The 27,571-nt window shown below is 42.1% G+C and overlaps 1 protein-coding gene across 1 annotated transcript in view; it reads right to left on the bottom strand.

The window, feature by feature from the left end:
* Positions 1-27,250, bottom strand: part of LOC119740104 (cilia- and flagella-associated protein 46-like) — a gene marked incomplete at its 5' end in the record, with an annotated part of 52,298 nt that extends 25,048 nt beyond the window's left edge. The window contains 24 exons of the mRNA XM_038215305.1: positions 1,325-1,689; positions 2,449-2,547; positions 3,373-3,520; positions 3,642-3,740; positions 4,663-4,811; positions 5,760-5,825; positions 6,237-6,467; positions 7,829-8,181; positions 8,887-9,049; positions 10,091-10,198; positions 11,031-11,106; positions 12,239-12,309; positions 13,201-13,374; positions 13,607-13,778; positions 15,075-15,206; positions 16,273-16,445; positions 17,561-17,671; positions 19,847-19,996; positions 21,118-21,352; positions 22,386-22,598; positions 23,963-24,096; positions 25,583-25,733; positions 26,194-26,346; positions 27,120-27,250. Of these exons, the coding sequence (XP_038071233.1) occupies positions 1,325-1,689; positions 2,449-2,547; positions 3,373-3,520; positions 3,642-3,740; positions 4,663-4,811; positions 5,760-5,825; positions 6,237-6,467; positions 7,829-8,181; positions 8,887-9,049; positions 10,091-10,198; positions 11,031-11,106; positions 12,239-12,309; positions 13,201-13,374; positions 13,607-13,778; positions 15,075-15,206; positions 16,273-16,445; positions 17,561-17,671; positions 19,847-19,996; positions 21,118-21,352; positions 22,386-22,598; positions 23,963-24,096; positions 25,583-25,733; positions 26,194-26,346; positions 27,120-27,250 (3,857 nt within the window). The remainder of the gene's footprint in view (positions 1-1,324; positions 1,690-2,448; positions 2,548-3,372; positions 3,521-3,641; positions 3,741-4,662; positions 4,812-5,759; positions 5,826-6,236; positions 6,468-7,828; positions 8,182-8,886; positions 9,050-10,090; positions 10,199-11,030; positions 11,107-12,238; positions 12,310-13,200; positions 13,375-13,606; positions 13,779-15,074; positions 15,207-16,272; positions 16,446-17,560; positions 17,672-19,846; positions 19,997-21,117; positions 21,353-22,385; positions 22,599-23,962; positions 24,097-25,582; positions 25,734-26,193; positions 26,347-27,119) is intronic.
* Positions 27,251-27,571: the final 321 nt, after the last annotated feature.

Genomic DNA, 27,571 nt, shown 5'->3' with positions numbered 1-27,571 from the left:
TACTTTTGGGTCAAGACATTGATGTCTGTATAGATACGCGATCACCTGCCGGAAGAGGGCGTTATCAAAACCAACAGCTATCACCCACGAACCATTATCAAAACAACATCTTGGGAATCTTGTAAAGTCCCCCTACAAATTGGGGAAACTAGTGTGCATGAGCTTCTTTTGCAGGAAAATACGGTCCATTTTCAGTCACATGCATACTACATGTACTTGCGACAAAGAGCTGCCACAAAATTGCACTAAAGTCTGGTAGCATCTTGTACGCTACAGGCTCGAAGGTTTTTGATAATGCCCTCTTGTGATAAGTGACTGCGTATCCAATATTCAACAACAACGTCTTGACCCGAGACTAGCAAAAACTGTGATAAATTGGGCCGGTATAGCTTGAATATCCGAGTCCATGAAATATGAACTCATTGGTAGTATTGCACATGCATAAGTATGATAATAGCCTATTTATAGGCCTATACATGTATATACTTGTCACATGCGAGGGATTAACCAATAATAGGGAAAAGGAGTCAGATTTTCATAGAAGTCAGAATTTCATATGACACCGGTACAACAACTTGTCAGGCGCGTTTTTTATGTAAGGTCCTTTCCACAGCAACCTTTAATCAATGTGTTAAGGAACAAGATTAATAAGGCTGATGCAGTCTAACACAACATGAAACCCAGCATCATCCATAGCCCAACACTCACCCTCCTGAGGACGGACAGAGCACACTGTCCGAAACATCGAGTTCTACACTCGACCAACCGGTTCTTTTCAGAACCACACTTCTTCCAAGCAGAGTTTACTTTCCACATGGTGTTACCTGCAATCTTTCTACTTTATCTAATCCACCATGCAAAGCTTCAAGTCATATATAACCGAAACCCAGAGTCCGACATTTACATTTTTTGAAATATTGTTCCACTACAGCTGGGTTAAATTTGAAATTTCCAAGCCCATTTACACATTCTCAGAGTGAAAACAATTGCAGAAATTTCTTCCACTACTGAACAAAGTATACACTGCCTGGCATTTTTACCCACAGCATCACTTACAATCTTGGTTTTTGGGCAGTGAAGTAAGCACAAAGGCAGGTTCATACTTGTTTAAAAGTGAGCGCATCCCAAATTTGTGAATTCCAGGCATATTTTTGGACTGTGGCTTTGCAAATATTGTCTACATTTCAACTTGATGAATTTCACTGCGAATGCTTTGTAAAGTCAACTGTATGGAGTATAAACCAGCTGCAGTTAATCATACAAATGAAGCAACTACACTTTAGAATCTTTCTTAAAAAAAAATGAATTAAGATGAATTTCTTACTTAGCGTCCAGTGTGGACCCGATGTAGGTAATCAAGTTTTTCTTGTTTGGTCTCTGCGTAGCGAAGCTAGTGTAGGATGCCAGTGCTTTTTTGATGATGGCTCTGGCTTTGTTGTTACGATCTCTGTCTTCAAGATCGCCCAACGTGGCATCCACGAGTAGCAGTATGGTATCCAACCAGTAGGACTCATCCCCGTCAAACTTCTGAGCTTCCAGAAGTAAGTTGATGGCCTGCCCGTAGTTGGCTTCTTGGAAGGCTAGCTTGGCCAGGTTCTGGAGTATCTGGGCTTCAGTGTGTTTGTCATCAAAGGCCTTCGTGGAGAGATGGGCTTCGCTTAACAGCTGTCTTGCCGCTTGGTAATAACCCTGAAAAAAAGAAAAGTCAGTAAAATATTGGAATCTAAATAGACATAATGACATTATGCTTTGTTTCATGTGTACGTGTATTCTAGAGGGAAGCAGATATTCTAGTCTATACATTACATTCTTTGTGAAATTAGCTCCACTAGTGGAACAAAACTATTTAGTTGAAACAATGTGACCTGATCCAACAACAAAGGCCTTACATTTTTTTTTTCACTATTTAAGCATTTTATATGCAAAGACTACTCTGCTGGCATCAATAGGCAGATCTTATGTGAGTTAAAATTTGTCTGATACTGTTTCAGGGGGGTTGTGTGGCCTAGTGGTTTGGGTTTGTAACTCGTGATCAGAGGGTCAGACGTTCGAATCCAGCTGCTGCCCATATGTTGTGACCTTGGGCAAGCCCCTTCACCCCCACTTGCCTCTCTCCACCCAGAGTATAAATGGGTACTGGCATTAGTTTTGGAGTATTCTGCAATGACTGGCATCCCATCCAGGGGGAGTAGAAATATTCTCAGTCGTTTCATGCTACTGAACTTAAACCTGAGATAAACACCGGCCTGATGGGCTATATTGGCTCGTGACAGACTTTACTTGATTGTTTCTACTGATTTCTGTTATGCACTGAGGCCTAGTACTTAAAAGCGGCTCTGGCGACTTGTAACTCTTTGTTGGGTTTGGTCACAAATTTCTTTTGTGAGTTATCAGCCTTAGAGACAAACAGACGGTCGCAAAAGTTTCCTTTGAATGTCTAGTTTTTACCTGTTTGATGAGGATCTCTGCTTGTTGGGTCCAGGCCTGTCTGAAGGTCATACCACTCAGTGGTATACTGTGACCCAGCACCGACTCCACAATATCAGTCTGCAATGGACACAAATGTACTCAATTATAGTAACAATATGTGAAGGAAAAATGACAAAAGGTATGTGTGGCAAACAGTGTGTGTTCATGCCAGCTTCCTCGAGTTGACCAAAGCTGGACTTGTGCCACTTGCGAAATTCTTTTGCTATTTTCATTTCTTAATTGTGGCACACCAGAGTAGCCACAACAGAATATGCTCCTGGAGTAGAGTAGTGGTGGAACTGTTTCACATTTAGTTTATCTCAAAGAGTTGGCCGTGTTGTAGACAGTTGGAAAGACTAACTTATGTCGAATAAAGTAGTCCAAAAAACACCTCTGTTGATGCTAAGTTGAATTCTAAATCGCAGAAGCCAATATGCTTGTTTAACACTATTCCACTGCAATAGCACATGACTTTTTGACCTTTAAATTAAATTTGGTAAAAACTACAAGAAGGCGTGTTAGCATGTCTGGCTCAAGTGGCTGTTTAATAAGTCTGCCTTTACAACTAGACTAACCAGGGAAGCCACTTGATTGCATTTTGAAAAAACAAAACAATTGTGCCCTCTACCTCAAGATGGCTAATGTGGATATAATGCAAGTATTGCATGGAACTGAGTACTTACACCGTAAGTAAGACTCAATACGAAAAACACATCAGAAAAGCAATTGTTGTAAAGTGTCTTGCTCTAGGACAATATCAGCATGGCTTTTGAGCTGAATGCAACTCCAACTGGTCCAATATGTAAACTGAAGGGATGCTTGTTTGTGGAACATTTGTTGGGAAAATGATGTGAATCTACAATATAAAGGGAAGAGGGTGCGCAATAAAAGCGAAAGACTGACTTTTTGATCAGCAGGAATGATGGTCCTAGAGGGCTTCTTCTTGAGTTTGTCGTCGGCCGACATGAGACGCTGCAACTCCTGAGCTCGCTGGGCCTCCACTCGCACTTGATTCTGTCTCTCCTTGAAGCGAGCTGTTTCCTCCCGACACCTGTCAAGAGAGGCCGCTTTCCAAGTTAAGTTATGAATTATTGACTGAACAGGGCCTTAAACATTCAAATTCAGTCAAGTAAAACTCACACTACATCTCTCTGGTGTGAGCATTGACTTACTTGGCCATATCTTCTTCACTGACACCCAATGGGCCGGAGCAGGACTCGTGAAACTTGGCTGCTGACGTCAGGTTCAACTCTAGACAAATCTCGGCAGACCTGGGACGATTATGAGGAAAAAAACAAGTCATGTACACATGTACATTTGATGAGGAGAGTACAAATTGAGAATAATTTGTGGATATATCAGTGTTGTAGTTATCCTACTTGTAGTCAAATACATTTTTAAGTACTTGTACTCAAAGAAAAAAAATACCTGTAGTCGTCTCATACCCATGGCAAAGTACTTGTACTCGTTCTCGTACTCATGGGAATATTCTCCCATTAGAATTTTAATTTCTTTATGAGGTACACACAAAAAAGGATCCCATTTTCTACTGTTTTCTAAAAATGCCTTAGTTTGACAGCAAAAAGCCCATGAGAACATGTACATGTATGTCGATTTCAAAATGCACATACTCAAGGAAAGTACTCATACTCATGCTCATAGAAATGTACTCTTACAATGCCCTCATATTCATAACGTGATTGACTTTGGGGGCATTTGGGGGACTTGTGGCGGATTTGCATTTTCCAAATTGAAGTCAAAGCATGCAGACCAAAATGTCAAGCTAACACCTCTGTTTCATCCTAGGAACCAACTCTCAATTTTTGCATTAGATATGGAAGAAACTCCACATGGTGTATTTTACAAGCATCCACCAATATGTAAGCATTCACAATATGTGCTGCAAGTGAGCCCTCAAATACAGTCGGTTCGGGTATGTTCAGATTTGGTTCAGAAAGTGTTATCAGCAAATTGGAACGTCAAAAAAACAAGTTGCTGCTGATTTACATGTACACCTGCATGCATAATAAACCACTTTTAAAGAGCCGGTCAAGTGCCAGTATAAACCTAGGCACACAGCTGCTCTATAGCACGGACTGAACAATGGAGTTTGTTTCGGTTTGGTTCAGTTCAGTAGTGCTATATTTGACAAAACTTTTTTTGGTTCAGAGGTTCCGCTGCAGCACTACTCACAATAGCCTGTATGTGTTGCCAGCTACATTGGACTCCACGATATCTCTGGCGATGACTTCTCCTAAGACGAGAGCAGGAAAGGTCAGGTGACTGTAGCCAATCCCTCGCAGCTCAGACACTAGGCAATCCAGGTAGTAGAGGGTTAGCGTCTGTGCAGATAGAAAAGATTGCCAAAAAAAGACAAACATGGAAATTAATAAGCTGGGAATGATTCTGTCACAAAGACTAGCAGCAAATGAAAAAAAATAAATCGAATTTTATCTAATGCTCTATGATGTTCAAGCTGATATATCATCGCTCTGTTTCCAGCAGGCGCCATTTTAAGTTTGAACACGGGCTCAAAATGATGTATTATTGGACAGCCATTAAAAGTCTGATACCAGCCAGTGTGTTGATTGTCAGGTTGCCTTATGACATAGGGTCAACCTATTTAAATATTGAATCAGATGCATCATGCTGCATGTGCTGTCAGTACTAAAAACGAAATTAGAAGCACAAGGTCATTGCCTGTCCTCATGCATACACTTGTATTATGTCAACAATATTACATATTGTAAACAAAATTGACCAGGGGTGTGGGGGAGTTGGAGGTGGGTGAGCGGGGACTGAGAGACAGGATGGAGACGCGGGGTGCGGGGAAAAGTAAGGGAGAATTATCAAAGTTGACAGATATGGAATGACTGCTTTAATCATCCGACAGACTGATAAAAATACACTAAAGCACGGTTCATACTTCACGCGAAAGCAAGTGCGAAGCCAAATTCATGTCGTCCACAATGGTGGACCTGCTTGAAACGTATTGTTGACGTCACAAATTTCGCTCTGCTTTCGCGTGAAGTGTGAACTGGGCTTTAAGCTGCCTTATTGTTTGAAGAGATGACTTCACACTATACCATAATTCTTCTGCAAAACCTTGTTTTTTTGGGGGTCAAAATAAGACAACTGTATCTATACTTTCTCAGGCTTAATTCCTACTGTACCTATTTACATTTCAGTATGCGTTGACTTGGAGTGAAGCATGTTTCCATGATTCAGACTACATATTCTATTGGAAATGCAGCAATGAAGAATTAAGAAATTCAGAAAACAGTTCTTACCGGTTTGGTGACGGAATCTTTGTTGATGCCCTCTCCAGTATGATCTTCCTTAAAAGCTTCTCGCATCTGACAAAAAACAAATAAACAAACAAACATTAAAATCAGTTTTCAGGCACAATGTTTCCACTGTAATTGAATAATGACTAGATCAATATTTTTCCAATCATCCAGTTACAAGCTATTCAAATGAACTGTGACAAATGCATTCCCATGTCACTGCTAACTCCTTGTCAAAAAGGTGTGCGCAGACATCCAGGAATTGTTTATATTGGCTCATCTAGCTTCCACACCAAGTTTGTTGAAACTCAATGGTTCGTTCTCAAGTCTGGAGTGCTGAATGAAACAACATCAGCAACTGATGAAAACTGGTGTTCAAATGAATAGATGTTTTCACCAGTTGACGTGATCCCGCCCACACTTATAGATAACAGATCTTGGCAGAAGTATCAACAGTCTCAAAAGTATCAAAAATCTCACCTCATCTGGGACATCATACATGGCCCAGTCTTCGGGATGAAGTGGCACCGCGTCCAGCGGACCTTTCCTCTTGGGTTTATCCCTGGGCGTCTCCTGCTCCTTACCCCCCTTGCTGCCCGCGTCTTTCTTGGCTTTACCCTTGGCCGAGTTCTTCTGGCTTCCCTGCTGCTCATTGGAGATGGAGACTTTGGCCATCTCTTTGAATACTTGACCGGCAGAGCTGAGAGAAACCTGCAGAGATTAGAATGTGTAAATAAATACCTTTGAGAGTTGATAGCTTCTGACTGGTCATAACTAAATCACGTGGGGGTGTATTAACGTGATAAAAAGACCAGCTTCAAGAACAAGTGAATAAATGGCCTTTGAACCAGCATTGATCCAGCAGCATGTAAGCCAATGATTGGCCAAATATACAACAGTCTTACAGTAGCTTGTTACAATACAGCAGTACATGTATACTGGCTTAACTACGCAGGCGTATGCAGCACAGTTGCTATGCAGGGCATGCATACGCCTGCGTAAGTCTTCAGACCACATGGTCGTACTGAGGATTTACAACCAAAGCGTGGATCTGTGATTTATTTTCTGTTAACACGTCGCCACAGACATATTTACTTTTTCTAAACGGAGCATCTTTGTAAGTCCAGACACAATAAAAATGTAAAATTCAGTTCCCTCCCTAATATAAAAATATGAACAAAATGTAATTTAATTCGCTATGGCAGCAGAAGGTCATACCCTGAAAGTCAGTAGTAATGCAAAAAAGATGTCGCTGTGGGGGAGCTAAAACAATCCGTACAAAAATCACACGGTGAAGGAATGTTTGGCAGGAAAATGCGGTCAACAATTCCGCCCTTACAAATTTCACCTTAAAAATATGAATAGGAAGCAAGTTTCAGCTTTATGAACCCAAGTTACAAGTTAAAAAAAAATGAACACTGAAGATAGTTTCTGTAGTCCTGGCTGCATAGGGGTAGCAAACTTTTTACAATACACTTGTCAGTCATCACACTGAGTCGAGCCTTCCAGTTAGACACATAACCACTGAGTTCAACAAAAGCATCGCAAGGGTGCACTGAACACGCAACAAGTTTAGCGCACGCATGCATAAAGAGAAAGCAGAATCAACTGGAATGAAAACTGGAAGAATGCCAAAAGCCAATTGTTTTATATTGCGCTTGGATACTGTAATTCACTGGCTGAGAACGGCCACGTGTCCAGTCGGTAAAAATGCACATTGGTTAACCTCATATATATATACCGGTACATGTACATGTACAATGGGCACGCGCGCAAAGCTGCATACATGCAATGCGAATCAAAACTGCTCAGTCTCATGCAGGCCAGGAAAGCCTGCAGTTATCAAGGGTTATACCGCACTGATTTAAGTTATTTCTTGCAAAGTAAGTTACGACCATTTATCGCTTTGTCTTCTTGGCACGATGTAACTAAACAATTGTTCACTGCTGTGATGTGGGATATGCTGTTTTTTACCCCTCGGGGTGCATAGCACCCAGGCGAAGCACCTCGGGTGTTAAAAACGTCATGTCCCACATCACAACAATCAACAATCAAAACAGATTCATGCTTACCTGCCAAATTCTGACCAGGAAACCCCAGGCTAGCAGGCAGTAGGTCTTGTGCATGGGCGACCCCCGGCCGGCCATCTTGGCCAACATGGTGTGGATTCGAACCAGGTGCTCCAGCTGCTTGACGCTGGTCAGCTCAGAAGCAGACAAGTTCAAGTTGGATGCCGACAGACCGATGACCGACTGCTTCTTGATCGGGATAAACCGGGCTGCTTTGGAGTCCTCCCCCTCGCTGTCTGTCGCCCCTTCTGTCGCTGTTTTTGTCTCCGTGGGGGTGGGGGAGTGAGGGGCGGCAGGGGAGTGGGACACTGGCTCAGCAGATTTCTTGCCTTTCTTCTTTTTGGACTTTCCTGTTGCTGTGTTGGAAGTAATAAAATCAATCTCATTGATACGTCACCTTGATCATTCTCAAAGACTTTTGAATAGTTTCATCTCGGTTGCTTTATGCAATGTTGTTAGAATGGACAAAGCAAACAAGGAGGTAGTATATGCTCACATTAGTGCAAGCCGATACTGATACTCGCAGTCAACAACCAAAGCATTGACTTCAGGATTAAAAACACACAGAGCTGCCAACATGATCCCTTTGATTACATCTTAAAAACAATTATATGCACATAATAATGCCATGTTACAACACAACAACATTGCCTGATGTGCTAAGGTTTGTGGGTTATCACATCCTCGTGGGTTATCACATCCCAATGTGCCATGTTTCAAAGTGAGTGTTCAGAACAAGAAAATTTAAAATACAGCAAATTTTATGGCTGTGCCTAACATTTAGCAGAAAAGTTTTATAACTACTGCAGATAACAATGTGGTATCCTTAAGCACATTTTGTGATGTAGACATGCTAACACTTGTGCTAAAAACTATCTATATTGTTGTGTAACTATTTTAAGCAAATTCTGCCCCTGTAAGTTAGCATGCTCACTGCCCAGCTTATTGCTTACAGTTCCCATGAAATAGCCAAGGTTCAATGAGCAGAAAAACATGCAATGTGCAGCGCCATAAAATGGGCTCTAGATGTTCCAAGTAAGTTTTCAGAGTAACTTCCTTACCTTGTTCGGTGACTTTAGCCCTGGTCTCAATCTTCATGTTCAACAGGATATCAGCGGCCCATTCCAATTGATCCAGGCAGTCCATCAAGGGAAACTCATTGACGTACAACCACTCGGAAAACTCCATCAAGTACTCTACTTTCTGCCAGTCACTTGCACTAACCTGTTACAAGGGCAATACAAAATAAATAATATGAATAAATAAATTGTGGGGATTACTGTCCTTACTCACAGCAGAAGCTGAATTGCAAAGGATGCAGCTACAACGTGGTCAAGCAAAAGACGTCTTAGGCAACCACCATACGACCCATGTCTAACCATGGAGCACAACCAGATCAAGAGTGATAAATTTTGCAAAGGGAGGAAAACTGGACAACCCTGAGAAAGCCCTAGTGGCACAGGAGAGAAACAACAAACAACTCTACTCACATATATGACCAGAGCCTGGGATTCGAGCCCAGGAATCGAACCCGGGCCACAGTGGTGAGAGGCGAGTGCTTTACATACTGCAGCGCCCAAGCCAACCATGCCAAAAGTGGCGGTAATATCTCTACTCGAATATGACCCGAGCCGGGAATCGAACCCAGGCCATAGAGGTGAAAGGCGAGCGCTTTACATACTGCATCTCCCATGCCACCCATGCCACAAATGTCAGTAACAACTCTACTCACATAAGACCTGAGCCGGGAATCGAACCCGGGCCATAGTGGTAAAAGGCGAGCGCTTTATGCACTGCGCCCCCCATGCCATCCATGCTAAAAGTGTAAGTAACTACTCTGCTCATGTATGACCCGAGCCAGGAATCAAACCCGGGCCACAGCAGTGAAAGGCGAGCGCTTTACACACTGCGTCTCCCATGGTAGCCATTGCCAAATGTGTCATTAACAACTCTACTCGCATATGAACTGAGCCGGGAATCGAACCTGGGCCACAACGGTGAGAGACGAGCCCTTTATGCACTGTGCCTCCTGTGCCACCCATGCTAAAAGTGTCAGCAGAGTTGTAGTGTAGTCCACTACAAGTGAAATCTCAATGGAGTACCGAAGTGAATACGTCAGGCGCACAAAATGTGTGCAAAAGACATTAGCGCGTGATTCAGCCCGAGAACCAACATGTACGCGTACTCCATTCGTTTGCACTGCACTTTCTGGTTCTAAATGACGTCACACTTCAGTACTCCATTAAGTCCGTCACAGTCTCTTACCTGCAAGACCTCAATGGCATTCTTGTAAGACGTCAGCTGCTCGCGCTGATCTCTGGAGCACAGCGCCACCTTGCGCCACATTGTGGACAGGTAATCTTCACTCTCATCCTAATGTTGAGGAAAAAACGAAGACTTAACTTACAAATCGTTGCTGTTCTTACTGTTTTTTTTTCACTGTTTACTTGTCTCAAAGTACAATATGCCCAAATGTCAAAGCGAAACATTGTTTGCTTTCTTAATTGTCATCATTAGACATATTGCCTGCATTCCACGTCTTTTTGTTTGTTCGAAAAGTGCAAAAGACACTGTCTCCACATCTTGAGAACGTAAATTCATGAAATTGTGTGCAATGGGTCCATAATGTTCGCATGAAGTGACACAAAATCTCCTTGTTAACGTGCATCGTACATTGGTTTACACGAATCTGGATGGGAGCGGACACGTGCGCTTATGATGTTGCACAATTGTCATATGACACGTGAAAGAAACATTTTCACAAAGTGACAAAAGCTTTACGGCGCTGAAAAGATAACATCCTCCACAGTTTTATGTTCCCAAGAAGTGACCAAAATATTTGTACAGAGTAATGGGCAAATAATAAAGGCCTCCATGTTTTAATGTTCCCATTGATAACATTTTGTTGATGACATTACTGTTCCAGTTTGTGTCGGCATGCTCGCAGGGCCTAGCTAACAAACGCAACATATTCGCAAGAGTGGAACGCCCATCGTATTTTTAAAAGTTGGATGCTACATAATCGGTGTCTTATCTAGCAATCTGACCACTTGTTTTTTACCCAATGAAATCATCACTTCTTATAGCTGTTAAAAAAGGATTGGAAATAAGTTCTTTATGTTTCATTCATCTAAAATATTCATTCAGAATAATGGCCTTTTGAGAAGGGCAAATGTAACGTAAGGCAAATATTTGGTAAACTCACCTTAAACTTGGCAATATCCACACTGACATCTCTGCCTAATTTTGCCTTGACCATTAAGCGATGCTTGAATATCAACCTGAGAATAAACATCAATTAAAAAACAAACACAGGAAATATGAAAATACTGATACTAGTGTATTGACAAACTGATATAACTTTCTTAGTTGAGTTGTATTCAAGTCAAATGAGTCGAGTCCGTGTCTCGAGTCATTTGATTTAAAGGGAATTTACATCATTAGCTTTTGTTGTAATTTTCAGAAATTAACTATTTGAGGGGTTAGTATAAGATCAAATATTGTTACACTGACATGTTTGAAGTTTTGTGGTCGAAAATGCTGCAAAAACCAAGAAAAACAAATAATTCAAGTAGTCTGGTTCCCTGACTCCACTAAAGATGAAATGGATCAATTTATAGATGCCAGTAAATTGTAAGGCAAGGGAACCAGTTGTAGCTGGCCTGCACCCGTTCATGAACATGTAACCAATAGCAAACAAAATTTGGACTGAAAAAAATTGTAAATTTGGAGCAGTAGTTGAAAAACAGTTAGGTTTTTCCAACGGTGGTCGGCCGACCATTGTTAGAAATGTATACAAAAATACCATTTTCTTGAAAATGACTTCACACCAGGTGCCATAATTTTACAGGATGCTTTAGACTGTCATTTACCAACATCCTAGTAAGGTATTTTGTAAAAACTTGGTAGTTGTATTTTTCGATGTTTGAAAATGTTGTATATTCCCTTTAAGTCCGAGTCCAAGTCACTTTGGTAAAAAATGAATGTGTATGGACATGTGATGCGCTGTCGGGAGAAATAGGGACGGACACATTTAATAACAAACATTGTTATATGCAACACCACCTGGACAGTGGTGTGGTACAGTTCAATACATAACGTTCTTTTGGCGATGCTTTAACGTTACTTTCAGAAATAAATATCAGAACTACAGGTATGTTTTTAAAATGCAATTTTCTTTTCTAAAAAAAGGTGTTGACGAGTCATAAGTCGATCATTTGCATACAGTGTGAGTCATGATGATTGAGTCCGAGTCTCAGTCTTTTGCAGATGTGACTCAAGTCGAGTCTGAGTCTCTGAATTGTGTCTTGAGATGGACTCCAATCCGAGTCCTGGTCTTGAGTCCCACAACGCTGACACACAGTGACGATGACAACACAATAAAATAAGGGTAGCCAAGATTCTGCAACTTACAATCTGTGCTTGGTGCGAGGCATGTCAGCCACAGCCTTATCCATAGCCGCTAAGGCTTCCTCCCATTCACCCTGTAAGGAATGAAAGCCACTGTGTCAAGATTGCAGCTTGGTAATACTGATAATTTAACTGTACACAAACAGACATCCGAAAATCTTAGACGGTTGACGTCCAGATTTTATAATTTGCAGGTACTCCAAGTTTGGGGAAATCTATCTTAAGAGCCTTTCACCTTGACAACAAACTCCATTTCGGACCGTGGTTGAAAAATGAGATTTTGGAAAGCCCTTGGACACTAGCAAGAATCCAACACGGCTTCTACCTGTGTTGATTTCAATAACAATAGTGTGAAGAGGCCTGTAGGTACTTTTTGCAGATGGGACACACATTTTTTCCCCTAAAACTTTTGCATGATGTACGGTACATACTGTTTCGTGAAATCATTTGTATTCTCTAGTCTTACCATGGAACTGTATTAAATTACTAGAGTGCTAACTCAATGTACAAAGTAATGCCTGCTGGGCGCATCCATGTTTGTACACAAACCTATGGAGAACTAGAAATTTTGTACGGCTTTTGTACGGCTATTTGCATATCTGCGTTTGTATTCCATACCGGTGCGTCATCGAAGCCAATACGCCCAAAACCGAAACGCACGCGTGTCATTTTGCTCTACGCAAACAGCGCAATGCGTGCACGTATTCGCTGCAGATGCTTTTTGCCGTGACGTTTTTTAATTTTCATGACGCGCTTAAGTTGTTTGCGTATGTTCTACCTGAGCGTTGCATGTAGAGTTCACTTTCAAAATTCAATCCATCTAATTTCATTATGTTCTACAAATACGCACATGAATTCAAAATGTCTGCACCCAGGACGGCTTCAAAGCGTCTCCGCGCGCAAGAATGAGGAGTTAGCGCTCTAGTAATTTAATATAGCTCTATGAGTCTTACCGATCTCCTTACCTGATCTACATATGCCTGGAACATGACCCCATACATGGCAGCCCTGAGAGTGAGATCATCCTCTGGGTCTGATAAGATACCAGCGATAGGGGAGCTAGTTGGGGTCGGGGCAGGGCTGTCCCCCTTGGCAGCGGGTCCTGCTGCGGGTGCTCCGTTGGTCATGGTGGTCCCCTGCTAAAGAAATATTTTCAAAATCAGGAAATCATAACACACAAAAGATATGCCTGAATTATCGTCAGGCCATAAATAATTCGAACTTTGTAAAGTAAGTGTTCGGAAGTGGGGAGGGATTTTTTTTGTTCGATGTCTCAATCAAAAGGGACTACTTAACCAACTGTTTCCTCCCTAGTTCGTACAGTGATACCATGATTACTTGTAATCTTAAGGAAGGCAGCCAATCACCAACCTCCTTCTTGACATTCTTGTCTGCAGTGGCCGTCACACAGTCTAGGATGATTGTGATTGGTTGTTTGAGTAGCTGTCTCTCCATTGGCTCATTGACCAATGGCAAACACCCGTTCCAGTAGAGTCTGGCCGCAGTGATGACCAAGCCGTAGTTCTTGGCCTTACGTCCATACCTGGCATGAAAAACCACTTCCATCACTATTCACAAGTTCTAATTCATACTTTGATTGGTAGGGTATCAGACTATTGTGTCCTTAAGCAAGACAGCTTACTTCAATAAATTCTATTCCCTAAACAGTTCAATCTGTCAGCAGTGATGACCAAGCAGCAATTCTTGGCCTTGCATACGTACCTAGCATGAACAACACCATCTCAAGTTTTTTCACAAATTCTACTGAAAACTGGAACCCTATAGAATATGTTCATGAGTAATATGATAATGGCTAGAGTACCAGACTATTGTGTCCTAGAGCAAGAGAATTTACTCCAATAATTTCCATTCCCTAGACAGTACAATCTGTCTGCAGTAATGACCGAGCCATTCTCGGTCTTGTATCCATACCCGGCATTAACAAAACCATCAAAATATTTATTCACAAATTCTTATAAAGTAGCAACCCTACTGACAATATGTACATGAGCCTCATGGTATTGTGGCTTAGGTACCAGACTACTGTGTCGTCAAGAAAGACGGCAAAATATGACTTTTTTTCTCATTGTGCCGGATATGGTATATAAGTTCAAATTTGTAGCAAACACTTGAAATCTAGTAAGCTGATATTTTGCAGGGATTCATTTCTGGCCTCTGGGCAGTGAGTGTGAACATCCTGGTGAGTCAGGTTGGTGCAGTGGTTCCTTCCTCCCCTTCCACCTCAATGGTCCAGGTTCGATTCTTGCCCTGGTCCACATGTGGATTGGGTTTTCAGTCCGTACTGGATTCCATTGGTTTTTCCAGAATATTCTTCTAGGGTTTTCCTCCCATCTCTAAAGCTGTAATTTCTTCTCAATGTCTTCACTCTCTAGCTGTCTCAGGCTTGTGTTTTACAATGTCGGTGTTTTTGAGGAATCACTGGTTTCATTACCAGAAAATAATTAAATAATATAAGTTATCCCCCGAGGGGGAGTGGAACACGGAATAATGTAATGTGTCTGTGTCCCACATATTCGGCCGAGTGGTATGTGGGACACAGACGCACTACATTTTCCGTGTCCACGAGCGTGAGGGTGATTAACAAATTTATTTTCAAGCAAACTTGATGCGCAGTAAAGTTGGACCTAGCTCGCTTTAAACGAACCTTCTAGCGGTTTAGCGCATGCAGCAGGAATGTCGCTCGCATCTTTGAAGAGCGCAATACGCAGGGTGTGATATGGACAGTGCAATACAGCCTCATATCACACTGTTGTTGCCATGGACCGACCAATCAGAATCGAGGATCCAAGTTAGCTTAAAGATAAATAATACTAATTACCTTGCTGCATTCAGGAAAGCATCCAACGCAGCACGTCTGATGGCGTTCTTTCCTTGCATGTTGAACATCAAGCTCTGGCCCAGGATGCGACTGGAGTAGCTCAGCATCTCATTGTACACCATCATCTTGTGCCTTGAAAAAAGTCAAGAGTTGAGAATTGGGTTTGAAAGTTGTATGTATAAATGCAAATGAGCTATTCATAAAAGAATGAACCACTAAGGGCCTGCCTCAAAGATGCCAATTTATGGACCCTATGTACAAACATATGACGCTTTGTGACTGTTTTCGAAAGTTCTAGTGGGAGAGATACAACACTTGCGCATACTGGTTCACACATGAATGTTGCGGAGTACGCACGACTAATTCTATTCTGAATACATGCGCACAAAACCTGCAGCGTCTTCACATGAATGTCAGTTGCTGCCAGCAGTGTGTTGGAATGTCCATCCCAGTGGTATCCCCCTACTCTTCTTTTGTAACTGTTGAGGGGAGAAGCACCACTCAAAACACAAATACATCATTGGGAAGTCTCACGAATAAATTAACACTTATTGCCCCAAAACAATGCAACCCCCCAAAAAGGAAAACTGCTTGACAAAAAATCTGTGTGCAAAACAAATACATTTGGTACGTGGATGTCCAGTTTGTTCCATAATGGTCTGGTGAGTCGAGACTCAAACTCGACACTATAGACTCAAACTCACACTTGGATTGAGGTGTTAAAGTTGAACACAATTGGCTGTTTTTCCTGGGAATAAAAAAGAGCACAAAGTGGAATAGACTATTGCCTAGTTCCTACCAGTTCTGATGAGCCAAGATGAGTGCAATTTTTGACCTGAAATTTTTTGGCATTCAATTGCGCAAAACTTGATAAAATGTTCAACTCCAGGCAACTTTCACCTCAATTGTTTCTCTTCAAATTTACTTTGCATTTGGGCCCCGCCCATAGGCCCTGCACACGTGGGCAGCAACACATGAACCTCTCCAATGCCACACTGTATGTCCAGCCGCTCGCGTCATACACACATGCACGCATGTCGGCTGACCTTTATGCACGCATGTCCGATGTAATTAATCATGGCTGTGATTGGTCAAAGTGTTATGGGTTTCAGATTTTAATAATGGATCAGTCTATAATGAGCATTAATGGGACCATCAGACACACAGAAAGAAAAAGAGACCAACAGACAGTCCTTACTCATCCATCTTCTTGCTCCTGACTCCACCGTTGTTAAACTCCAGTGCCTTGCCCGTGACACGGATCACAAGCTGGTGGTCTCGACTGGACAGCGCTAGCTCCGCGAGCCGGGTCCAGACTTGGAGCTCTACAAGAACATCCTGCCAGTCACATTCCTCTACCATGTTGGATATCTGCATGTTAGAATGCACAGATGTTAGGAACAGGTCAAGTTAGAAATGATTTGATCCAGGGGCTACGATTTCTCGTAATCACTAGCGGGCTGGGGGGGGGGGGGGTGGTTGGAGAGACAAGGGAACAGAGGGTTGGTAAAATTCAAATTTCACACATACATTTTATGTGCGCTTTTAATACTGATTGCAAGCAAGCAATACCTTAGCGCTATTACAACATTTTGAGAACCTAAGTTACTACAGCTGAATGACATGCATGCATTTGTTGTATTCATTCATAACTTATCTTGACACTGTACTTGTTGCAATAAGAGTAACTTTTAATATGTTTGGAACTCATTGAAACTGCTGCTGTTCCTTTTTTCCCCTGTACTTCCATTATTAAAACTAATTTTTGTTACTCATGGAATCTCCGTCATGTGTCTTCCAAAATTTTTTAACTTTCGGTGCCTTAAAAAAGCCAATCTTTTGTCTAAGGCAATGTTCGACTTACTTGGCAATGGCTGGAAAGTCTTTAGGAAGTGGCTGCAAGCGCTTCCGTAGGAGCATGTGTAATTTCCAGCCAAAGCCAAGTAATTCTGACACGGCCTAAGTTTGTGCCACTTGTGTATGTTTGTGTATTGTGGCATTCTCGTATCACAAATCATTTCACCCCTAGGCCCTGCCAGTGTATTGAATCCCCTCTCAAACTCACAAATTTCAAGCAACACACGGTTATAAAGAAGTAATGTCCCCACAGACATACATGTATTTCATTGGCTACCAATACATCACTGATGTTTGTGTAAAACTGCTTCTTTACATGAAAGTACCACAATAAATTTTGCAAACACGGCTGACAAGGACTCAATCAAAATTACGTACAATTTCCAACAAGCCATTCAAATCATAAGTCCCTGTATAGCACCAAACCACCCTGCCTATTACTCATCGTACCGCCCCAAACTGCCCAAGCACTCAATGGTTCTATGGATTCATCCGTGAATAAATACAATGTAATGCACAGGTGCTTATGGGTAAAGTGGAATACAAAATTCGTTCAGGCCGCGAGTTTCTGATCGAGTTTCTTTCTGTGCCAGGCAATAACTCTATACTTATTTTGTAACTTTACCTACCTCTGCTAGCGGTGGCGTTTCCTTGAAGTCTGTCAATCCGTTGCCGTTCAGTGACCTCATCTCCAAGGCAACCAGGGAGCGGGTCAAGGGTCGCTGACCTTCACTGTTGTTCTGCCACACAACGAATACCAGGTTTGTTAGAAAAGAGACGTGTGACTGTAACATCAGATTTATTACCCTACCTCATCTTCAGTTCCTAGGGACTTGGGAATCTGTTGACCCAGGAGTTGTTAAATAATAAGCAAGTATCACCCCAACCCATGAAATATTTCTCACTATGCTACTGCAGGAAATTATTACCCTACCTCATCTTCAGTTCCCAGGGATTTGGGAATCTGTTGACCCAGGAACTGTTAAATAATAAGCAAGTATCACCCCAACCCCATGAAACATTTCTCACTATGCTACTGCAGGAAATTATTACCCTACCTCATCTTCAGTTCCCAGGGATTTAATGCTGTTGACCCAGGAGTTGTTAAATAATAAGCAAGTATCACCCCAACCCATGAAATATTTCTCACTATGCTACTCCAGGAAATTATTACCCTACCTCATCTTCAGTTCCCAGGGATTTGGGAATCTGTTGACCCAGGAACTGTTAAATAATAAGCAAGTATCACCCCAACCCCATGAAACATTTCTCACTATGCTACTGCAGGAAATTATTACCCTACCTCATCTTCAGTTCCCAGGGATTTAGGAATCTGTTGACCCAAGAACTGTTAAATAATAAGCAAGTATCACCCCAACCCCATGAAACATTTCTCACTATGCTACTGCAGGAAATTATTACCCTACCTCATCTTCAGTTCCCAGGGATTTAGGAATCTGTTGACCCAAGAACTGTTAAATAATAAGCAAGTATCACCCCAACCCCATGAAACATTTCTCACTATGCTACTGCATCACATTATTACCCTACCTCATCTTCAGTTCCCAGGGATTTAGGAATCTGTTGACCCAGGAACTGTTAAATAATAAGCAAGTATTATCCCAACCCCATGAAATATTTCTCACTATGCTACTGCAGGAAATTATTACCCTACCTCATCTTCAGTTCCCAGGGATTTAGGAATCTGTTGACCCAAGAACTGTTAAATAATAAGCAAGTATCACCCCAACCCCATGAAACATTTCTCACTATGCTACTGCATCACATTATTACCCTACCTCATCTTCAGTTCCCAGGGATTTAGGAATCTGTTGACCCAGGAACTGTTAAATAATAAGCAAGTATTATCCCAACCCCATGAAATATTTCTCACTATGCTACTGCAGGAAATTATTACCCTACCTCATCTTCAGTTCCCAGGGATTTAGGAATCTGTTGACCCAAGAACTGTTAAATAATAAGCAAGTATTATCCCAACCCCATGAAACATTTCTCACTATGCTACTGCAGGAAATTATTACCCTACCTCATCTTCAGTTCCCAGGGATTTGGGAATCTGTTGACCCAAGAACTGTTAAATAATAAGCAAGTATCACCCCAACCCCATGAAACATTTCTCACTATGCTACTGCATCACATTATTACCCTACCTCATCTTCAGTTCCCAGGGATTTAGGAATCTGTTGACCCAAGAACTGTTAAATAATAAGCAAGTATCACCCCAACCCCATGAAACATTTCTCACTATGCTACTGCATCACATTATTACCCTACCTCATCTTCAGTTCCCAGGGATTTAGGAATCTGTTGACCCAGGAACTGTTAAATAATAAGCAAGTATTATCCCAACCCCATGAAATATTTCTCACTATGCTACTGCAGGAAATTATTACCCTACCTCATCTTCAGTTCCCAGGGATTTAGGAATCTGTTGACCCAAGAACTGTTAAATAATAAGCAAGTATCACCCCAACCCCATGAAACATTTCTCACTATGCTACTGCATCACATTATTACCCTACCTCATCTTCAGTTCCCAGGGATTTAGGAATCTGTTGACCCAGGAACTGTTAAATAATAAGCAAGTATTATCCCAACCCCATGAAATATTTCTCACTATGCTACTCCAGGAAATTATTACCCTACCTCATCTTCAGTTCCCAGGGATTTAGGAATCTGTTGACCCAAGAACTGTTAAATAATAAGCAAGTATTATCCCAACCCCATGAAATATTTCTCACTATGCTACTGCAGGAAATTATTACCCTACCTCATCTTCAGTTCCCAGGGATTTAGGAATCTGTTGACCCAGGAACTGTTAAATAATAAGCAAGTATTATCCCAACCCCATGAAATATTTCTCACTATGCTACTGCAGGAAATTATTACCCTACCTCATCTTCAGTTCCCAGGGATTTAGGAATCTGTTGACCCAGGAGTTGTTTGACTCTGGTCCAGATGATGATGAGGGGATGACGGACTGAGATGGGTACAATGTCCATCGGTCTGGTGCCGTTGGTTACCTCCATGGCATACTCACACACCTGCAGGGGAAGGCAGGGAATCAGACAATTGTACACAAAGTGTATGCAAGTGCATTACAAGATAATATTTCCAGTCAAGTTATTCAGAGCCCTGAAACTGATACCTGAGCCAACACATTGGGTATATTATGGTCAAACTTGTCCCCAAGTTATCCCAGATATTCATAAAGAGAGATGACTTCTGATTTTTCCATGTTATCTTTAAAAGCTGCTCTCCACATGCTATTTTGAGTTTCTCATATTTGCATATTGTAGCCTAGCCACGTGAGGCCGCTGTTTGCGCTTCGTTCAGTACGTGTGAGAGCGTAGCGCCCGGCTATACTGTTTTGTTTAATAGCGCCCAACCATCGATCATTGCCTTGAAATTACACACGCGTCTATGGGAAGCGGCTGCAGCAACTCCGCAAAGACTTGTGTGTAATTATATGTACAAGCCTTACCAAAGTAATTTGAATACGGCCTATGCTTGACTACACTCTTGACGGCACTGCTCTCGAGGTCGTTGCTGACTTCAAATACATTAAAGCTTCGATCTCATCAACAGACAAGGACCAGAATGTTTGAAAGGCACTGGCCTGGACGGCACTCCACAAAATGAAACGTTTTTGGAAATCCGGCCTACGCGACACCCTGAAGCACTCTTTCTTCGTGGTGCCAGTAGAGTCAATCTCAGTGCCATAACCTGGATGCTTACTACTCAGCAGGAGAAGATGGGACGTACACCCGCATGCCGAGGATGGCCTTGGATGTGTCATGGACTGACCATATAAGGAACATCCACCTCTATGGTGGTCTACCCAAGGTACATGTAAGTGAGAAGATTCGTGAGCGAAGATTTATTTTTCGGCAGCCTCCTCCCTCACCCTGTGGGAATCAACCCAAGGAAAGGCCTCCAGAGGCTAGAGGAGGCAACCCTACATCGATGTCCTAAAGAGAGACACAGGAGTCCCCACGACTTACGATCTGTGCTTCTGCGTGGAGGAATGATTTGACTGGAAGCAGAGAATCAGATGGGCCTGTGTTGCTGGAGGACCTCTCCCAGCCAGGACCTGACCTGAACCTACATGAATGATTGTGAATCACTTATATTGGCCTTTAACCTTTAACTTTTAGCCTCTCACCTCCAAAGCCTTTTTGATGTCATCTTGTCCCTCTGGGTCCACTGTCAGGCTCTTGGTCTTAGCGGAGGTGTGACTGGTGACTGACTTGGCCTTCCTGGGTGACTCTTTCTCCCCGCGACCCTTCGGGGAAGGGGACGGTGGGGGTGCGACCTCCCGGGCCGGCGATTTGGGGATCCACGGCTGAACCAAACCGTAGGCCAGGGCAGTGCATAAATTTACTAGCATCACTGTTTCACTGTAGTACGAAGAGGAAGAATAATAATAACTGACATTCAGTTTTGAGTAGAGTCCATCACAAGTCCAGACCATTTATAGACAAAAAAACATGTTGGATGTACCACCTCATAGCCGAGTCAATGATTGTTATTAAGTTGGCTTTCCACAAGCAAGTTTTTTTTTTTATCCGCTATACAGGGTGTATAAAAAAACGAAACCCAGATGTAAACGTTAGCTATAAAACATCTAATACACATTTTCAAATAAGTTAAAGATCATGTGAAACCCCAATGTGTCCTCTTTCCAATGATACCTTGATTATGTGTCTGTGGCCACTGATGACTGAGCACTCATTGTTATTCTGTCTTCTGTCAAGGGTCAAAACTTGTACTGTGCCAAGTTTGTGCAAAAGTAACTGGTTGCTGGCTGGTTTGTTATGCAAAGGTAATTACGGTTGGAGATATGCGACGTCGTGCAGAGCTGTGTGTGGAAAGAGGTGGTGGCCAGGAGGGGTTAACTTCAACATTAAGAGTGGTTAAATCACTGTGTCAAAATGGAATAAATTGTTTTGAGGAAAAGGATGTCTTCTTTCTTTAAAATAAGCCGTTCCACGTGCCCAGAATACCAGTTACCCTTTTGCACAAACTTGGCCCAGTGCAGGATTTGACTCTTGACAGATTAACAACAAATGCTCAGTCATCCGTTGCCACAGACACACAATCAAGGTATCATTGGAAAGAGGACACATTGGCCTTTCACATTATCTGTAACTTATTAGAAAATATTTATTAGATTTTTTATAATGTACATTTACATTTGGGGTTCTTTTTTGATACACCCTGTAGATATGTTGCTTATCATTCACAATCAATCCATGGAATGTTTTGACAGACACTCGAAATGGACACGAACATAAAGGTATATATGAAAAGGTACGTGTGCTACATTTTGAGATTAATTTTTCGTGTCTGTGAAAATGAAATGTTAAACTATGTTAAATGGATAACAAAAAGCTGTACAGAAAGGCAGCTTCAGGTTGGCCAAATACTCACCCAGCGTGTCCGACTTGTTTGAGATCCTGCAGTAGTGAGCCATAGCAAGCCACTAATTCCCTGTGTCTGTCTGAAGACAGAAGGTGATTGTTGTAATTCCACAGGTAGGCAGCGGCGCTACAAACGACCCAAGGCTCGTTCAGCTGCACGCCAAGCTCAGACCCTCTCAGGAATCCCTTGGTGATGGAGTCCGATAAATCTTTGATCCAATCTCTATAGAATATTTTCAAAAAGAAAGAAATACTAACATCTGTTTGTAATATAAAGGGATATGTATTTGTGGATTCTGACATTTTTGCCTGAAAATTGCGACACAAAGGAAAAATATTTACACAAACATGTATGGTGCCAAGATTTTTTACAATTTGGTTAAAATTAGAAATCAGGCAATTGCAGGAGGATCTGCACCCCTGAATAAAACAGTTATTTTGTTTTGATTTGGATACTGTAATTTCACTGGTATGGAGCAGTCATGGGTCAAATCATGGGTAAAGCGAAGTCAAGCGTCAAGCTCAGTAAAATCTTGACTTTTCCATTTCACTCGAAATTTTCAATTTCACTGACGACAAGCAGAGCATACTGTTCGAAACGTTGAGTCCCTCTGGTTCTTTTCAGAACCACACATACTCACAAAAGAGATTTATTCACATGGTGCTACCGCAAACTTATCTGGTCTTAGTACCTTTCCACCATGCAAACCTTCAAATCTCATTTCACACGGCGAAGAAAAGTCCAGATTTTACCTTGCGACAATATTCCACCCATTCCACTCTGAGCCACTCAATTTGCATAAATAGTTGACTAGAGTAATCTAACCCTGCCTTCGGGTGAAAGTAGTATAACTATGGTCATGCATAGTCCTCGTTAAAACTTGCTCATTTATGTCACACAATTACCAGAGTTGTACAACTTGTGACTCGAGTCCCATTTCCCGTGACTCGGACTGATAAATGACTCAGATTCAGACTCCGACTCGACCTTACGGACTCGGACTTGGACTCAAACTCGGGACTAGGACTCGGGACTTGACCAAATTCCCCCCCCCCCTAAGATTTTTTTTTTGGGGGGGACAGTGTAATTATATTTTGAAGACGATCTTTTCCTTTTCAAGCCATACAGTCAGTGCGAAAAAAAGAAAAACACCTTAGTACTGTGCATACACAGCACATGCGGCTGGCTTGTTTCTGATATATTCATTGAGGGAATCAATGTGAGGTTTCAGCAGCACCGCCACATTTATTTCCAATATAAAGTACTTAAAGTTAACTCATGACTAGAACTTGGACTCGACCTTTGTGACTCGTGACTGAGACTTGACATGGATGGACGTGCATGACTTGGTCTCCGACTCGATGTGTACAACTCGAATACAAATCTGTCAGTTACTGTGGAGCACATCATGTGTGTTTTAAAGATGCAGTGCATCAGTGAACATCTATAAATGTGTAAATGCCATACTCTACAAGAGCATTTCACGTCTGGCAGGACAGCTTACAGTCATCAAAGATGACACTGTGATTGATTGATTTCTGCTCCTTGGAAAAACCTCTCTAATGTGTTATTAATTAATCAATCACCTGTATGTAATCCAATCTGGATCATCCTCAGGCTTCGTGGGCACATATCCCTTGGGATGCTTGCTTTTATCCACTGGAGGTATGGGCTCGTTGTTTAAGCTTACGCCTTCCGATCTCAGGAGATGGATTGAGGACTGAAAAAAAACCAAAGATACAGTTTCATCAAATAATACTCACCAAATGATACTGACTCCAGTCGGCAAGACACTTTATAGCCCCTACTGCTTACCATGGTTGACTATTTAACAAACTCAAACACAGCATGCACACAACATATAAATTTACTACTTTTCAACAAGCTGGCATGTTAGTGTGTTTTGCTGCCCTTACTTCAACCATACCAGCAGCCTTGGTCGAGGCGTTCGACGCAAGTGTCCGATGATTGATGGTTGGCCGAAATTAAGCAAAACAGAAGCCGTGCTAGGAACTCACATGTACTGTACGAAGCACGAACAGCGACCTCACGCGGCTAGGCTACAATATGAAAATCAGTTGCTGGTGACTGAACTCCTTGGAACAACGGTCGTAATGACCCAACTTTTTTCCGGCAATTTTTGTGAGTTTGTCGCTGGATTTATATCAAGTTATATTTGTTCTGCGTTTTTTTTTTAACTTGCTGCAGAATGTAGCCACACTATCCAGCTCACTATTCACTATCTGTCCATGTACAAAATGAGCCCCCATGACCAAGTACTGAATAAAAATGTCATCTTTACTCACGTACAATTAGGTCGTCGCTGAAAGGGCGTCGCTGGAAATCCAGCAACAAAATAAAGAAAAACGTTAGCCAAGGTGCACAATTGTTTCATAGCGTTCGTTCACAACAATGGACGATGCTGAACCGCCTCAGAACTGGCGTAGGCCGCTTCGCCGCGACTATGAAAGGCTGGGGGCTCAGGGACTCTGCCGCATGCGACTGTGGCCACCCAGAGCAGTCAGTTGACCATATCATCGAGTCCTGTCCACAGCACCGGCCACCCCACGGCGAACATGGCATTATCACCCTGGACGATGACACAAAGACATGGCTTTTCTCCACCAAGTTGCAGGTGTGATGAAGAGAAGATGGTAGCATACGAGAGAAGAAGCACCAACTGATTTGCATATTGCAGCCTTGCCGTGTGAGGTCGCTGTTCGCGCTTCGTACAGTACATGTGAGTGCATAGTGCGTGGATACTGTTTATGTTAGCGACCGACCATCGATCATCAGGCACTTCCGTTGAACGCCTTGACCAAAGCTACCAGCTTTGAGAGTATTTTCAGCTCGTTCTTATGGTGTTGATTACTCATAATGTTACCATTACAAAAAAAATTTGATAAAACTGTTGAAGTATGTATAGCCATGCACAATTTGAGGTATGAAGTGCCATTTGGTGATGTGATGAATTGGCTTTTATTAACCCAGATCATAAAACAGCGATAACTTTCATATTTTTGCACATGTGGTCTTGATTTTTTTTCACCACACATAAAATATAAAGTTCAAGGAAATAAATTATCAATACACACACCAGTTCTAATTTTGGCTAGTACGCAGTGGGTGTAATTTTGCAATGAAGTCACATTTTTCTTTCATACAAAGTGAAATTAAGGTTTAGTAAGGATTCGTTTGGACTTCACCTCAGCATTCAAGAAGTGGATCTCAGAAAGCGTCCTTATCAGGTCCTTGTCAGAGTGGGACACAGTGTGAACCTCTTGGGGAGGAGCTTCAGAAGCTGCCTTCCTGCTCTTGGTAGGTGTCTCAGCTTGCTCTGGTTGGCCTGAGACAATGCTGCCAGGCGAAAGAGAAAGACGTTCAAGATCAATAAGTTTACAATTTGGAGACAACGAGATCCTCTTCAGGGCACATAGCCTTCCAAGGAGGATGTTCAGAAGATGCCTTCCTGCTCTTGGTATACATCTCAGCTTGCTCTGGTTGGCAAGAGACAACCCACCCAGGGGACAGAGAAAGACATAACAGATTAATTAGTTAATATTAAAGAGCAGGGCAGGTCCTAGTCAGAGTGGTTTAGGGAGTGAACCTCTTGGCAAGAAGGTTCAGAGGCTGCATTTCTGCTTTTGGTTGGTGTCTCAGCTTGCTCCGGTTGGCCTGAGACAATGCTGCCAGGAGAAAGAGATAAAGATGTTAAAGTTTCATTATCTAACAACTTAGAGCAGGTCAATCCTTGGTCATTAGAGACACTTGGAAATTTGGTAAAAACTGACAGTTGATAGATGGCAAGGTGACTTACCTATCGTTGCGGGTGTCTGAGCGCCCAGTGGACGGCCTGACCATATGCCAGCGGTCATCATCGTACAGCAAGGCAAAGCGTGCAGCTACGCGGCAGACGTCCCACACCTCCTGCTTTCGAGCAACCTTGGCTAGATCCGCCCACAGTCTGGCTCTGTTGGTGCACAAACGAATGCAGGAAATGCATACCCAATGTCAAATAGCTGTCACAAGGTTCCGATTAGTGATGTGCTTCGTACTTTGACCTATACTTCGTACCATGAAAACTAGTGGGCATCCCTTTTTTGGTTAATGTTATTAAAAACTGCACTTCTTTAAACATTTAAAAACTGTCCATGCTTTTCTGAAAACTGAGGGCGCTGTTGCTTTGATATCATTTCAGGAAGACACTGTTCTGTTCAGGGGGTTTTCTGTTCAAATTGTGAACCATATAAATAGCTCTTTGAGACATTTGTGAGAACAGTTTGCTCATTGAAATATTGGCATGTACTTAAACAACAACAAATCGCCAAAGGAAACTAAATTTACGACGGCAAAATATCAAAAATTCTGGCAAATGTTGGTACTGAAATAGCTGTAACTCGACAATGGTTGATTTTGCTCCTGAATGTGAAAATTTGCATGAGCATAAAAACCAAAAAGGCATACCCTTGAAATAGGCAAAACAAAAAGTAAGGTAAAATGAGACACAAAGATGAATTTTCAAATGATTGCATTAAAACAATACGCTGCACAGGCTCTTCAAGCAGATTGTGAGAAGTGCTGTAGTTGAGTTCTTTGCCATGAGTACGAGTGCCAGTAGTTTGCCACGAGTACAAAGAGGTACCAAAAAAGTACTCGAGTATGAGTGTGAGTACGAGTACAAGTACAAAACTGCTTTGAAGACTTTGCAGACTCGATCCGCACGCTCTTCTACTTATTACTAACCTTTCTCTTTCATTCTCACTCCCCAGTCTCTTGATGTGGCCGCTGCATTTTTTAACGCATTTCTGAAAGTGTCGGGCTCTGTTGCCAAGCTGGTTGATGACGGTCTGGTACCCCTTGCCTCCTCCACCTGTTTATGAGGGAAAAGAAGCAAGGGCGTCACACCAAACAGAAGTGAAAACTCAGTCGATAATGCATGTTTTCTGACACCGATTGCGATAGTACAGTAAAACGCTGCTATAACAAACACCACTATAACAAACTTGCAGCTATAACGAATATCCCATTTAGCTCCTGAAATATTAATTGTATTTCATGTACAATTAAGGCACAATCACTATATAGCGAACAACCACTACAACAAACATTTCTTATGGACCCCATCATGTTCATTGCAATGGCGTTCTACTGTGCTTTTTACTTCTCAAAAGCAGAAACAAAGCATGTGGGTTTTA

This window comes from Patiria miniata, unplaced genomic scaffold (genome assembly GCF_015706575.1).
Source record: "Patiria miniata isolate m_02_andy unplaced genomic scaffold, ASM1570657v1 HiC_scaffold_4, whole genome shotgun sequence".
NCBI classification, from domain to species: Eukaryota; Metazoa; Echinodermata; class Asteroidea; order Valvatida; family Asterinidae; genus Patiria; species Patiria miniata.
This window is presented reverse-complemented; position numbering and strand designations above follow the sequence as displayed.